This window comes from Trachemys scripta, chromosome 3 (assembly GCF_013100865.1).
Source record: "Trachemys scripta elegans isolate TJP31775 chromosome 3, CAS_Tse_1.0, whole genome shotgun sequence".
Classification (NCBI taxonomy): domain Eukaryota; kingdom Metazoa; phylum Chordata; order Testudines; family Emydidae; genus Trachemys; species Trachemys scripta.
This window is the reverse complement of record NC_048300.1, coordinates 7868537-7883962: the sequence shown is the minus strand read 5'-3', so window position 1 is coordinate 7883962 and position 15426 is coordinate 7868537. Positions and strand designations below refer to the sequence as shown.

The 15426-nt window shown below is 49.8% G+C and overlaps 1 protein-coding gene across 2 annotated transcripts; it reads left to right on the top strand.

Moving 5' to 3' along the window:
* The first annotated feature begins 741 nt into the window (after window positions 1-741).
* On the top strand, window positions 742-6358 carry BANF2 (BANF family member 2). 2 transcript variants are annotated; one of them, XM_034766943.1, is made up of 3 exons: window positions 742-851; window positions 4227-4355; window positions 6154-6358. In XM_034766943.1, exons 2-3 carry the CDS (start codon window positions 4230-4232, stop codon window positions 6298-6300), a joined length of 273 nt encoding a protein of 90 aa, XP_034622834.1. In that variant the 5' UTR covers window positions 742-851; window positions 4227-4229; the 3' UTR covers window positions 6301-6358. The 2 variants fall into 2 exon arrangements, with proteins under 2 accessions (XP_034622834.1, XP_034622833.1); XM_034766942.1 differs by lacking the exon at window positions 742-851 and adding an exon at window positions 1553-1695.
* Window positions 6359-15426: the final 9068 nt, after the last annotated feature.

Below are 15426 nucleotides of genomic sequence, written 5' to 3'. Positions count from 1 at the left end.
GCGACCCGGCGACAGCTGCCCAAGGTGATGGCACGAAGGGAAGGTTTGCTGCATCTGAGGGTGAAATGAAAGGATTCAGAGCTGGGCGCACCTTGTTAATTAGGAAACGTGGAGGGTAGAAATAAACCTTCTTGCAGGGATGTCAGATCCAATCATTAGAACCAGTGCACCTGAGCCGGCGGCATCAGACGGTGCGTGAGAAGACAACGAAAGGTTAAGGCCCATTAGTGCAAGCAGATCCCTGCACCTGTGTGGACCCTGGGGCCTATGCACTGGATCATGGCAGGATCGTGGCCAGCAATCCTGCTATGCCTCCATCAGTGGTGGCTCTGCCCACAGGGCTCCAGGGACACTGACCCACTGAGCCCAGCTTTCTTTCCATCTCAGTCCTATGGGCCGTTTGTAGTTGTCCTTTGAACAGATAAGCGGATCCATCTTGCAGATGAAGGATCCATACAGAATGCGGCTGCAACTCCCACTGCTGCCCCCAACTGTCTGATACTGCGGCAGAGGGGAAGGGTGGCTACGCTCCCTGGAATGCTGCACTACATGGGGGGATTTCTGGAGTCCCCTTAATTAATGAGCAAGCGAGCAGCTAAAAGTTCACCCTATAACTTTGATCCAGATGTAATTCAGGAAGACACACCAGGGAATGAACTCCCCCCCCTCGCCCCTGACATACACCAGAGATTATTCCATCAGCATAGCATAGTCATCAACCACACAATTCCACCTCTATGCTCAAAGCGGCCCCTGTTGACTGATCAACATCTGCATTGGAGGCGGCTGTTACTCTGTGTTTCCAACCAAGCCACCCCGCTGGGGAGGGAAGGAAGAAGGAATAGAATCAGGTGAGTAAATAAATAAAGCTTTGTACAATGACGAGGTTAAAACAGGATAAGTTATTTTATAGCCTCAAGTCTCTGGCTGCTAGCTAGGGAGGCTTTGGCAAGCCCTGTTGCTTAGTGCTGGTGCATTTCCAGATCTCTCCACTTGATTTATTAGTTTACTTAAAATCATGCACGTCTCAGTGAGGTACTTTTAGGCCTGCGCTTGCAATGAGCAAGGCTCCATGGGGATGCAGGGTTTTTGCTCATGTAGATTTCGTTGTGGGATAAGGGCCACGGTCCCCAGGCCACGCCCCACATTAGTCACACCCAAAGCAGCATTCCCCTCCAATTTAGCCGCTCGGCATTTCTTTTCTAACATTGGAGCATGTCTTACAAGCCTTGTGTTTTGCTATGGGAAAAATCTCTAGGGGCATTCATGGAATAAAGGTTTTAGAGTGTGACCTGTTTGGGGCATGGGATCTTTCGGTGGGATTGTATAGCACTGACCATGATTTGGCTGCTATAGAAATACACAAATAAAATACATAATCATTAATAAAACTTAGCAGAAATTTTAATACAAGCAACTCTTGTAGGATTTGGCTCTATTTTAGTCAGAGAAAGACAGATACGTTACCTAGGAGGCTATATAATGCTATAGGCACAATGCACAAGGAGTTGAGAGGTATAGCTTAGTGCACTTCCCTAGTTTGTCCCTTTTGAGCTCCTGTAGCCAGCCACCTCCCCTACCCCTTATAAAAGCAGGAGCCTTGGCTTTTTGCTATTTCCTTGCTTGCTGGCTGTTCCTTCTGCTCTCTGGCTCCTGATGTGTTTTGCAAGTGGTTTGTGCTTTTTGGTTGAAGAAGTGAGTGGTTTATAAGGGCAGTGGAAACTTCTACCGGTTGCAGTTGTGTGGTATAGGGTGTTGTGATGGTAGATTAGGAGGGGTATCAGATAACTGGCTCCTTGTGTCTACTCATGCTGGTGGGTGGTGCACCTATCCAGGGTTTTTAGGACTATGGGTTTAATTATAACCTTGAATGTCTATGTGGCTTCCATCTTTAGAAACTGCACCATGTCTTGCATCTGAAGAAGTGAGGTTCTTACCCACGAAAGCTTATGCTCCCAGTACTTCTGTTAGTCTCAAAGGTGCCACAGGACCCTCTGTTGCACCATGTCTGTTGTGCTGAAACTGTGCCAGACAACAGTCATAGGGCAGATCATGTCCTCCTATGGCACAATCTGGAGAGAAAACCCTGCGAATTCTCCCTTGTAAATCTTCCTCTGACTCTGTGTCTGGAGGGGGCTGCCTTGCTCAGTGTGGAACCAACTGTGGTCTGGAGATGTCTCTGCTCCCCCAACTCCCTGCCAGTGTGACTGTAGCATAGACATGAAGACAGACCCCTCCATGCAGTGGGGAAAGGGTTTCAGTGAGTAGAGGGCTAATACAGCTGGGGCCTCCTCTGTTGTCTTTGCAACAGATTTCCTGCTGAGGGCTGTGAACAGATCATGCCGGGGTCCCTTCCCACACAGGCTGTCTTAGATGGAAGGAGATGCCACCTCCATACTATCATCACCCCCTGTCCACAAGTCCCTCCAGATCCTCTCCACCCCATGCCTGGGACAGTCCAACACCCTTCTCTTTGCCTTCCCGCGAGTACCCGCCACTCCACGCGAGTCCTTGAGCTTCCACCTCCCGGCACTGAAATCAAGAAGGTGGCGGAGAAGCCCAAGGGTAGGGTGCTCGTCTGAGAAAAGGAGACATGGCAACCTTCTTTCTCCCTTATTCCCCACCCCTCGCTGCCACGTGCCCCATCAATCCTATGGCAGGTGGTGTTTGGGCCTGGCCTTGCATGTGAGGTCAATGGGAGTGACTAAGTGCAGGCGAGCCCTTGCCTCTGCAGAGCTCAAGCTCCCACTGCTCGGAAGAGAGGGTGGCGTGGCACTGGGAGCGGAGCACTCTGAGCACTGATTGTTGAGAGGTTGCCAGTTAGGCACCTCAATCACACTGTCCAATATTTATAACTGCAGGAGTGTTCCTAGCCGACGAGCGCTCGCCCTGGGGCCCGCAGCCACTTTTCCTGCCCAACGCCCATCGGCTGCGATCAGGACTCTCTCAATGGAGAAACTGCAGGCAGCTAAAACCCGGGCCGAGCAACGGGCCTCTTCCCGGGGTAGGGGGCAGTGATGTCATAGGGACAGGGGTTCCAGAAGCCTGTGGCAGTTGAAGTCTGCCAGGGCGTCTCCAGCCCAGGCCATGGTGGGGAGGGAGGTATAGTCACAAACCTGAAGTTTGGGCCTGGGAAGCACCCGCTGCTGCTTCTCCATCAAGGCCTCTAAAGCTCAAGGTCTGTGAGACGGTAGAGAAGTGGCCCCAGCCTATTTGGCTTGTTTTTGCCTCCGTCCCCTTTCTGCAGATGGCGTCTCTCCATCAGACCAGCTGGGCAGGCGAAGGGACTGACAGGCAGGGACGCTGGTGCTACGCTGGAATTGGCAGCAGGAACTAGCTAACCAGTTGAGCCATGGGTTCTGCCCTGTGGTGCAGGATGGCCCAGGACTCTGCTACTCTTCTCTGTGGGGTCACGCAGCTTGTTAGACGCTGAGCTCGCCTGCACACGGGGGAACTCAGTACCCGCTTTATCAGCAGCGCTGCAGCTCCGCTGATGCTACCAGCCTCTGAGCAGCTTGTCACGACGGGGCGGTATAAATGCATAAGCCCCGTCTACGCTGTGGGTGGCAACAATGCAACTGCAGCGTGGCTGGAAAACGTGCGCTGGTTTTCCCAGTGTAGATTGAAGCAAAAAGTCTCAAAAGTGGCCCCTGATTTTGGATGCCTTGATGCTCAGGTGTCAGCCTGACTTTTCAGAAGTGCCGCGGAGCTGGAAGCAGCAGCAATACGTTATTACAAGTTAGATATCAAGTTAGGGGTAAACTAGAGTCTTTTTTTTTTAAATGAGATAGAAAATGAAGTTTATACAGGACAAAAATTGCTCAGTCAACAGGAAGCAAGGGCCTTATCTGGGAGCTGTTTGAGGCATTCCTTGTGCACTGCTGCTGCCAAAATGCAGGGTGCTAAAGGACCCAAATGAGGGAAACGCCAACTATTCATGCAGGAACCTTGAAACAATGCACCTTTAGTATCCAACTCTCTAACCTCAGGTTCATGGTTATTTACTTCTGGCGTTAATAAGCTTCAACCATCAGAGCAGGGAGGTAGGGGAAGTCGGATTTGTATGGAACGTGGATAACTACTTTGGGATTAAAACAAGGGAGGGATGCTTAGGGGAACGCTTGTGCTGTGGGAGTGTTGGTCTTCCAGGATGACTCTGATAGGTGTGATATCAGCATTGGCCTTTGATTGTTCTTTGCCTCCTTCCCACCCTCCCGCTGTTGCAGATCATGGCGACCAGAACCCAGAAGTTCAAAGCGTTTGTGTCTGAGCCGATGGGCGATAAGGACGTTACAGCAGTGGATGGCATTAATGACGAGCTTGGACTAAAATTAGCTGCAAAGGGTTTTGACAAGGTAACCATATTTTCCTCCCACTCCTTCCCAACCTCTGTTCTATTTATGGAGTGGGTACTGTGAAAGGACTTGATTTTAAGAAGACTGTTCTTGTGATTTTGCTCGTGACAGTTTCTCCTGCTATTATGGTCTTAAAGGCACTTCATTACCATCACTTGATCTAAACTCTGGAGGGTAGTTATGCTGAATTATTCAAAGAAGCAAGACTGAATGTTATTCAGAGGGGCAAGCTCAAATCTCTTCAATCTTAAACTGAATGCATCGTGACAGTTCTTTACAGTCCAACCGGAAATATTCAAACCATGCCTTTGATTTTTTTTTTTTAAACCCATTTTTTTTCCCTGTTGCAGAATTTGTTTGTAAGAAAGTCACAAGGACTTCCCATGGGAGGGTGGGAGTACGGCATTAAAAATATATATGTCAGGCATTCGTTATGGTAAGTCTGGCAGCAGCTAAGCTAAAGAAAGTTGCGCTATTAAGTTTCTAGTGCTGGCTTGGGAAATTCCGTCACTGGAGAAACCGATGCCTCTGCTTTCTTCCTACCTTCCTTGAATGCTGGTTAGCCATCTCCCCCATAGGGAAATTTTTTTTTCCACTTCTAGGCCAGTTAACCTTTTGTGCGTGTCGGTTGAAAGGAAGTGAATAGAAGGGGTGTGGGAAGATCTCTGGGTAGATTTCAAGAAGAGCAAACCCTGCTCCACCTGTCTGTGTTGGGGATCAGTTTTGTGTAGCTACTGGATCCAGTCTGCACCCGTAGCATTGCTACGAAGTCAAGTAGTTAGGGCAGAACAGCCAGCAATAGGCACTGCGTGCGAGGCCTTCTCTCCTCCTAGTACACGTGCATCACCTTGGTTACCATGGGATGCTTGGGAAGCAAGTCAGACAGCAACAGATATATGATGTCACCTTATTTGGTTAAACTGAAGTAACCAGGTGACTGCAGGGTTTGAGTTGTGCTGCTGATCGGGTAATGGGCACCTCCTACTGCTTGGTCCATTTTCTGCTGGAGTACTAATGGGCCAACTGCAGAATCCGTGAGCTAACTCCTTTAGCAGACCGTGACTGTCAAGGCAGGTCAATGTTTAGGCCCAACAACCCTGAGCCTGTCCTTGTCTTTTACAATAGCTAACATTTCAGGTTGCAATCAAAATGGGTCAGAGTGGATTGAAGTGGGGACCAGTTCCTGGCGGATTCACCCCCGGCACAAAAGTTAGGACAGACCCTGTTCCAGTGGTTATGGGGTGGAGTTAACCTTAGGCTGACCAGATAGCAAGTGTGAGAAATCAGGACAGGGGGTGGGGGATAATAGGAGCCTATATAAGAAAAAGCCCCAAATATCGGGACTGTCCCTATAAAATCGGGACATCTGGTCACCCTAGTTAACCTGCAACAGCCTCGCATCATGAAAACAGCTCCTTTCGAGGGAGCCGGTCAGACAGGGCCCTAGGCTGCACTACACACGCTAGTAGCGCTGATACTACCCCGGAGCAAGGAAATGAAAGACAGGCTCATAGCATCATTAAAAGAGGAGCCTGTCACCCACTTGTCAGAGCAAACCTGGCCTCCCTCTCGTTCTGGAGAGCTGAGCACCAGGCTAAAAATGGGCAAAGTGCCTTATCCTGGTAGAGCGCCGCTAATGAAGTAACCACAGGAAGAGAAGCAGTTACTTGTCTGGCAAAGCTTAGACTATAAAGTGGCCCAGAGTTTCAAATTAAGCAGCTCCTCCAGGGTATGAAGTCAAATGGGTGGGCGGGGGAAACTCGTTAGCAGTGCTAACTCGTTCTGTTCCTCCCCCTAGGCATACATCCTTCTGGGCCAATTCCTCCTGTTAAAAAAGGACCATGCGGTTTTCCAAAGGTGGCTGAAAGGGGCGTATGGAGCCAGTCCGAGCCAGGCTCAGCGGTGCGCCTCCTGTCTAACGGACTGGTGCTACGCTTTCCTCTAGGGAGCTCAGCCCTCCTCGCATGTTCTGTGGCCTGCAATAAAGTCTCTCCTGCCTTGAACTGTCCAGCCTCAATGTCTTCTTCTTAGATGAACAGAGTCTCTATTGCCTCCAATACAAACTGTTGTATGTTCTTGTGTGGGGTGATTAAGTGGGCCAAATTCTGTCCTTCGTTATTCCTGTCCTACCCTACTAGAGTCACTGAGAGTCCGGCCCAACAACCCCCTGCCCACGGGGAAACCTGGAACTTCTCACTCTTAGCCAAGCTGTTAACTCGGACCCAGGTTCAGCAAGATAGAAAAGCACCTGCTCCAACGCTGACCCCAGGAGTGGCCCAAGTGACGTCACTTCCTGTAGACTTGAAGGTTAGCCAGGGGTTTAAGTGCCTTGCCGAGTCAGAGCCTAAGAGGGGAAAGCAGGTCTTGTGGTTAAGGCCCCAGGAGATCTGGGTTCCATTTCCAGCCTCCCCTATGTGACCTGGGCCCACTCGCTCAGGGCGACGCTTTCAAAATCAGCCCTTGACTCTGCATGTCACACTGAGCATGTGATGCTGAGAATTCGCTGCTCCCACTGGCTTCTGTGGGAGCTCTGGAAAGGGGCCCTAACTCCTTCCTGCTCTGTAAAAGCAGGTAACCCACTTCCCGCCCTCTAAGGGAGGCTGTGTTCATACAGACATTTGCAAAGCGAGGTGAGATTGTCACATAAACACAGTGGAAGTACGCACAGAGCACTCTGCTGGAATGGCATAAAGACGGTGGATTTCCTTGGCACAACAATGACCCTACGCTGCTCCAGGTCTAGGCCTGCCAGGGGCATGGGTCTACTAGGCTGAGCATGCTGTCCCAGCTAGCCCCGGCTGGCAGAGCTGCGGCTAGGGAAGCTGCTTGAATTGAGAGCAGCTCTGATTGACACTAGATGCACCCAGAATTTGGAAGGTGTCTTAAAGCCGCCTTTGTCTGCTAGGCTGTGCCACCTCTGAGTAAAGGGGAGGGAAGAAGAGTTCCATGGGCCCTCTTCCCCCTTTTGGCCTTTCAGATGCGTATCCCCACTGCAGTGGCACTGGAACGTTTTTTACAGTGGGGGTGCTGAAAGCCAGTGGTCCCCACCCCAAAGTTTACCTCACCCCCCCTTACTCCAGTCCATGCCATCCCACACCTGGGGCCAGGAGCAGTGCCATGGCTCGGTAGGGGGAGGAACATGGACAAGGATAAGGGGGCCAAGGCTAGGACCCCACGTGTGGGGCTGGGAAAAGAGCCTTGGGCATGGATCCTGCAGCATCTGGGACTCTACATGTGGGGCCGAGACCAGAGCCCCGTGTGCAGGTCAGGCTGCTGAGAAGTGGGACACCAGATGCTGGGCAGGACCTTGGGCGGGGGACCCCACACAAAAACTGGGGGTGCTACAGCACCCCCGCACCCCTAGTTCCTGCACCTATGCCCCACTGCTATAATCTGAGGTGCTCTGCCTCTCCCTACTGACCTTCCCCATGCTGGTTTGCTTGGCTTCTGCTCCAGGAGTCTTCTGTTGTTTCACTTCCTGGTGCAAAGTTTTGCTTGCGCTGGAGTAGCTCCATAAAAAAAAGCTAGTGAAGTTCCATGTTTGTAGTGCCCATGAGTGCAGTTCAAAGGTGCTCGTTTTACCTATAAAAGGATGGGCTGGGTTTTTCCAGCCCTGCAAACTCAGCCAGGGCTCCCAGCTGAGCAGGGTTATTTCCTGCTCGTGGTGATGGGCGAGAACAGAGTCTGTGACACTTGTGGGCTAGCACAGGTGTCCTAGATTAGAAACTAACAACCAGTTCTGATGAGGATGCACAAGAAGCAACAGACTCCAGGTTCCTTTCCTGGAAGATGAATGCACTTGACCTAGCTCACAGGAGAAAAAAGCAGTGAAAATATGATTTGTGTCATTGAAGTCAGCAGATGGGACTCTGACTAGATGCAAGGAGCAGATTAGCTGAGAATGAAGGTGCTATTTGTATGTAGGTGTCAGACTTCCAGGGTCATATTCCAGTTAAAGTGTCAGGCTGAATTCCAATTCTGCATCTCCAGTGTTGCAATGGGGGTGAAATCCGACAAGGTCCATCTTCCCTTCCTCAGAAAACCCTCTGCCCCGCACAGAGGCCAGGCTCTTTCTTCTGTGTATCTCCCTAGGCCGCTGAAGACAGAGACACTCTTGGCTTAATATCAGATGTCAATTTGTTCAAACCTAGAGGATAATAATCTGATAAGTAACAGCCAAAGTGGATTTGTCAAGAACAAATCAGGGCAAATCAACCTTACTTTCTTCTTTGCCAGGGTAACCGGCCTAATGGATGCAGGAGGAGCAGTAGATGTGATGCATCTGCACGTAGAATCATAGGACTGGAAGGGATCTCGAGAGGTCATCTAGTCCAGTCCCCTGCACCTGTGGCAGGACTAAGTATTATCTAGACCATCCCTGACAGGTGTTTGTCCAACCTGCTCTTAAAAATCCCCAATGAGGGAGATGCCACAACCTCCCTAGGCAATTTATTCCAGTGCTTAACCACCCTGACAGTTAGGAACTTTTTCCTAATGTCCAACCTAAATCTCCCTTGCTGCAATTTAATGCATTAATAAGGCTTGTGACATAGTCCCACGTGACATTTTCATACACAACAAAAAAAATGTGGTCTCGATGAAATTACTGTAAGGTGGATGCACAACCGGTCGTAAGACCATTCTCAAAGAATACTTCTCGAGTGTTGGCTGTCCAAATGGTTTGCTGGGAGGATGTATCTGGTGGGGTCCTGCAGTGGCCTGTTTTGGGTCTAGCATTTCATTAAGGACTTGGATAACAGAGCGGAGAGGATGCTTATAAAACCTGCAGCGGACACCAGCTGGGAGGGGTTTCAAGCCCTTTGGAGGACAGGATTAGAATTCAAAAATGTGAAAAATTGGAGAACTGGTCTGAAATCAACAAGATGAAATTCCGCACAGACACGTGCAAAGTACTACACTTGGGAAGGAAAAAATCAAACGCACTGTGATGGGCTGGACCCCCTGGGGTGTTGGGCCACTACTGAGTCAGACTTTTCTGCCAGCCTGGGCCCCCTTTTACCTGGTCTTGCTAGGCCAGGCTCCCCAGATTTTTCCAGCCAAGCACAGAGGCATGGGCACACCCAGCTGCACAGAGAGACAGAGATCTGCCCTGGGAAGGCTCAGCTTATGGGGCTTGCCACAGCACCCGGATATCCACCCCCCTTTGGAGTACAAACCCCAAATTATATGAAATTCACCTCTTCCCTCAATGTGGAGGAGGGTGTACACAACTTCTCGCTCCCCCAGGTAGAAATCACATAAACGGGGTTATATTATAAACCAGAAATAAATGTATTAACTACACCTCTACCCCAATATAACGCTGTCCTTGGGAGCCAAAAAATCTTACCGCGTTATAGGTGAAACCGCGTTATATCGAATTTACTTTGATCCGCCAGAGTGCGCAGCCCCGCCTGCTCGGAGCACTGCTTTACCACGTTATATCTGAATTCGTGTTATATCGGGTCGCGTTATATCAGGGTAGAGGTGTATAACAGGTGTATTTTAAGTAGTTAAGGAGGTAGCAGACAGAACAAGGCAGATTACTAAGAAAATAAAACAGCACGCAAACGAAGCTTAATACACTAAAGAAACTGGTTGCATGTAAGTTCTCACCCTAAATGTGGTTCTAATAATCTTCTTCACAGGCTAGACACCCTCCCAGCCTGGGTCCGGTTCTTTCCCCGAGTTCAGTCTTAGTTGTTTCCAGCCGTCATCTTGGGTGGGGTAGCCGGGGAGAACTGACAGTCGGGATTACCTCACTCCCCATTCTTAAATAGGATTTGTGTAAGGCGGGAGTCCTTTGTTCCTTTGTTTGACACACATCCCCCAGCATGGAAAAGTACAGAATTCAAGATGGGTTCCACTATCACGTGACATGGTCACCTGCCTCTGTAGGGCCCCTGCAGCCATTCTTCACAGGCTGACCCACACGTTCACAGGAAGACTAAGCTCTTTTGCACTCCATTGGCTCTTGCTGATGGGCCATCCGCCCTGTTCGGCTTTTTTGTTGTTGTACCTGAAGTGTTGGCCAGTGGGGTAGGAGGGGGTCACCCATAGTAGCATAGTTGAAATACAGATACATAGTCAATATTCCTAACTTCGGATACAGACGTAACACAGACATCCGAGTTGCATAATCGCATTCAGTAAGTCATAACCTTTCCAATGATATCTCACATGAGCCATCTTGCATAAAGTATATCTCAGTTATGTAATTTTCACATCATAAGCACATTTTCATCAAGACCATGGAGTGCAACGTCACACGCACAACTACAAAATGGGGAATAACTGGCTCGGCAGCCCTATGGCAGAAAAAGATTGGGGGTTATAGGGGATCGCAAGCTGAAAAGGAGTCAGCCAGGCTAGGGCGAGTAAGGCAAATGTCATCCTGGATGTCTGAACGGGAGTGTTGTAAGAAAAACACAGGAGGTAATTGTCCTGCTCTGCTCAGCACTGGTGAGGCCTCACCTGGAGTATTGTGTCCAGTTTTGTGCACTGCGCTTTAAGAAAGATGTGAGCAAATTGGAGAGAGTCCAGAGAAGAGCCACAATGGTAAAAGTTTTAGAAAACCTGATCTGTGAGGAAATGCTGAAAGAATTTTAGTGCAGGAGGAGAAGGCTGGGGCGGGCGTACCTGATTACAGTCTTCAAATATATTAAGGGCTGTTATAGAGAGGCTGAAGATGAATTGTTCTCCATGTCCTCTGAAGGGCGGACAAGAAGCAATTGGCTTTATCAGCAGCAGGGGAGATTTAGGTTAGATATTAGGCCAGGGGTAGGCAACCTATGGCACGCGTGCCGAAGGCGGCACGTGAGCTGATTTTCAGTGGCACTCACACTGCCCGGGTCCTGGCCACTGGTCCGGGGGCTCTGCTTTTTAATTTAATTTTAAAAGAAGCTTCTTAAACATTTTAAAAACCTTATTTACTTTACATACAATAGTTTAGTTCTATATTATAGACTTATAGAAAGAGACCTTCTAAAAACATTAAAATGTATGACTGGCACGTGAAACTTTAAATTAGAGTAAATAAATGAAGAGTCAGCACAGCACTTCTGAAAGGTTGCTGACCCCTGTATTAGGAGAAACTTTCTAACCATACGGAGAGAGAAGGTCTGGAATAGGTTACTAAGGGAGGTTGTGGAATCCCCATCCTTAGAAGTTTTTAAGGACAGGTTAGACACAGGGCCGGCTTTAGGCCAATTTCACCAATTCCCCCGAATCGGGCCCCGCGCCTAAGAGGGCCCCGCGCCCAGTGGCAGGGCCGCCGGAGGGGAGGGGAGAAAGAAGTAGCCGAGAATCCCTTCCCTGGCTAGAGGCTCCTTTTTCATTTTTACTCACCCGGTGGCGCTCTAGGTCTTCGGCGGCACTTCGGCAGCGGGTCCTTCACTCGCTCCGGGTCTTCGGCAGCACTTCGGCAGCAGGTCCTTCAGTGCCGCCGAAGACCCGGAGCGAGTGAAGGACCCACCGCCGAAGACTAGGAGCGCCGCCCGGTGAGTACAAGCCCCACATGTTTTTTTATGTGTTTTTTTTTTTTTTAGTCATCCCTGCCGGGGCCCCATCGAACCTGTTCGAATCGGGCCCCGCACTTCCTAAAGCCGGCCCTGGTTAGACAAACACCCATCAGGGATGGGGTCTAAAGTATACTAAATCCTGCCTCCGCGTGGTGGGGGTGGACTAGATGACTTCTCAAGGTCCCTTCCAACCCTACATTTTTATGGGTCTAATATGGATGTAGCTCTAAACATCCTGTACTAAAAAGCAGATTTCCTTGTCAGCTGTCTCAGGCACTGACATGGGCTGTGCCGATTATATGAATAAAAAACATGATTCTCACTCTGTCCCAAGAAACTTTATACTCCGGCAGTGTCTGGGAGAAAGAAAATAGCCAGGAATCACTGGGATTCGGCCACAGCACTTTCCCCTTTTGAAAAGTATCTCCTTTTCATGCGTTGGTACAGCATGTCCTCCTAACAACTACTCTGCACTTCCCCTTTGAAAACTCTGCAACCAAAGAGCTGAGGACGATTTGAAAGATGCCCCTCAGCCAGGAGCAGCGTAAGCCCCCTAAAAGTGGGGGGCCACCGGTGCCCGAACTGTGGCCCTGCCCCTGTGCCATCCCGCCCCTTCCCCCAAGGCCCCGCCCGTGTACCACCCCTTCTCCCAGAGCCCCCGCTCTCGCACCGCTCCTTCCCCCGAGGCCCCGTCCCTACACTACCTCTCCCACAAGATCCCATCCCCACGTTTAAAAGTGATGGATGGGGCCATGGTCCTCTGTCCGCCCCCGCCTTGTTCCAGGGCCCCTGCCCTCCACAAAATCATTGTTCTTTGTAACTTACACCGCCTGTTGCTGCCGGTTGTCATTGCCACACCTGCGAGGGGCAGACAGGGTAGGGGACAGAGTGTCACTAAATAAGCGTAAGGCATTATGATTCATTTTTATTATTCCATAGGAACTGAATTGCAGATTTTAAAGATGCAAATAGTCAAATGTTTCATTAGGACAATATTTGCCTGCAATCTGGGGGGCGGACGATCTCCCCGTGGACAGGCTGTGAAGATTGGAGGGACTGCGACTAAATTTCTGGGACAAGATCCAGAAAGGGAAGGGAAAGATTTGAAGGAGGATTTTCTCTGTTTGTACAATGAAAGCAAAGGGGGAAAGCCAGACTCAGTAGCTGCAAACAGAGATAATGTCTCACTGCGAGACACTAGGAATCAGGAAGTCTAATTTGTTTTTAGATATTTAGTTATAACCATTAATCAAACCCAGCACACTGCAATTATCATCTGAGAGTCTCTCCTGCCGCAGGCTATCCTTAGCGAGGAGAAGTTGGAAGAGCAAACAACATGCTTCTAAAGAAATCATTCTAGGCCTGCTCAGTTATCAGTAGGTGACACAGCACTTTATTATTATCCCCATTTTACAACTGGGGAAACTGAGGTATGGGGCGAGGAAGTGACTTGCCCCAGGGCAGATCCAGGACTAGAACTCAGATCTCCTGAGTCCCAGTCCTCTAGCCACTAGGCCACCCTGCTTTGGGGAGGGGGATGGTCCTGCTTTAACTATTCCAATCCACTTACAGTGCTACAGCTTTACAACTTTGGCACGCAGACCAGTCCTTACAACCCTAGGGTTTCTGACAATATTTTGGTACTTCGGCCTGTGGTCCTGGCCAAAACATGCAAATGCAGAAGTGGCCAGAAATGAAAAATAATGACAGAAAAATGGTTTTTTGAACCTCTGAGCATTTAGGTTTTTATTGGGTGAGCTGGGGGGTGTTGTTTTTTTAACAGAGAAGAGGAAAGTGGTCTCCCTTTATTTGAACTGTCGGCCCCACTTCCCCATTAATCAGTTGTGTTTCATTTTATATTCCATGGGCCAGAGTCTCAGCTGATGATGGATATTGGTAGCGCTCCATTAAGGAGAATGGAGCTAGGCCAATTTACATCAGTTGAGGATCTGGCCCAGTCTTTTTAAAGGCAGCAGAAAACAGGAAGACAATACAGCAGGCACAAGTTCAAATCAGGCACTAGTGAAATTACTCCAAGGCAAAATTCGCCATACTCACTTCTCAGCCATAGGGACTAATGGATTGAAACAAAAAACAGGCAAACAAAAATTCATGGCACTAACATACAGGAGTGGCGCCAGGGTTTTTGCCGCCCTAGGCGGCAGCGCTCCTCCTCTGAGCATTCGGCGGCGGGGGTCCTTCCGCTCCGCGTCTTCGGGGCACTTCGGCGGCGGGTCCCAGAGCGAGTGAAGGACCCGGTGCTGAATTTCTGCCGAAGACCCGGAGCGGAAGGACCTCCCCGCTGCCCAATTTCCGCCGAGGATGGCAAAATGCCGCCCCCCAAATCCTGCCACCCTAGGCGACCACCTAGGGTCGCCTAGTGGAAGTGCCAGCCCTGCTAACATGATACCTGCAAACCATTACTTTGCTTGTGTGCTACCGCACCCCATGTCTCTCTTGTCTAGTTAGATTGTAGCCTCTTCAGGGCAGGGGCTGCCTCTTAGTATGTATTTGTACAGGACCTAGCGCAATCAGGGCCACCAAGAGTGGGTCAGGCCCCGGTGAAAAAATTTTTTCGGGCCCCCCAGCAAGGGCGGACCGGCTAAACAGGGCCGACGAGGGGGGGGTGGGAAATGGGGCCCCAGGCCTCCTTCCAGACTGCCGGGCCACAGTAAAGCGACGAGGGGGGGGGAACCCGGGCCCTGGGCCCCCTTCCGGACCGCTGGGCCACGGTAATTTGTACCGGCTTCCCCCCCGCCCTCTCATTGGCTCTGAGCACAATGGGGCCCTGATCTCAGCTGGCTCTGGCGGCTACCTTAATAAACACAGTAATAGCTAAGATTGGACATCCTTCTGAACTAAGACAGATAACATGGGTTTTATTTGACCTGCTAAATGCCTTCATGCAATGCAATATGCTCACAAGCAGGACCGTTGATAAGTGCCCTGCCTGGGATCTCGACACAATCACTCACCTTCTGAGAACACTGGCTTTCAGGACGAAGAGCTGAAAGGTTTTGAAAGTATGTCTCTGTAATTCCGATCCAAGATGACTTGTGGTGTATGATCGCCCTGGCAAAAGGGAACATTTTTTGGCATATGACAAATTCTTTAAAAATCACAGCAGATTGAATAAGCGAAGGGCGGGGGGGGGGAAACAAGGTCATCTTGACATCTCTCATGAATAGTTCGTGGGCAGGGGCCTTTTACGCTTACATACTCCCTGGAAACAAAGAGCCAATAATCTAATAAAGGCAAACAATGGTGACTGACAAAACTCCAGCAGACCTGGTTGTGTGCCAGCAGGGCTGAGGTCCTGGTGGGAGGGCTAATAAATCCAAATGCAAAAGGAAAACCATTTCTCAGTGAAATGCAGGTTGCTGTCTGTTATTGTTTCCCACACAATGACCTGCAGAAACAATATTTGAGAGTGACCGGCAGACAGGCCTGCAACTTATGTTGTAAGATATCACCCGCCTGTGTGTACAGCACCTCATTTTAAGCTCTGATCTGACAATAACATGATTACAGTAGCACGCAATTGAGAGAGA

Coding starts and splice junctions, on each gene's coding strand:
- BANF2 (XM_034766942.1), top strand. CDS start 1,657: ATGTGTTTTGCAAGTGGTTTGTGCTTTTTGGTTGAAGAA. Junction 1,696..4,226: donor TGTGCTTTTTGGTTGAAGAA/GTGAGTGGTTTA, acceptor CCGCTGTTGCAG/ATCATGGCGACCAGAACCCA. Junction 4,356..6,153: donor CTGCAAAGGGTTTTGACAAG/GTAACCATATTT, acceptor TCCTCCCCCTAG/GCATACATCCTTCTGGGCCA.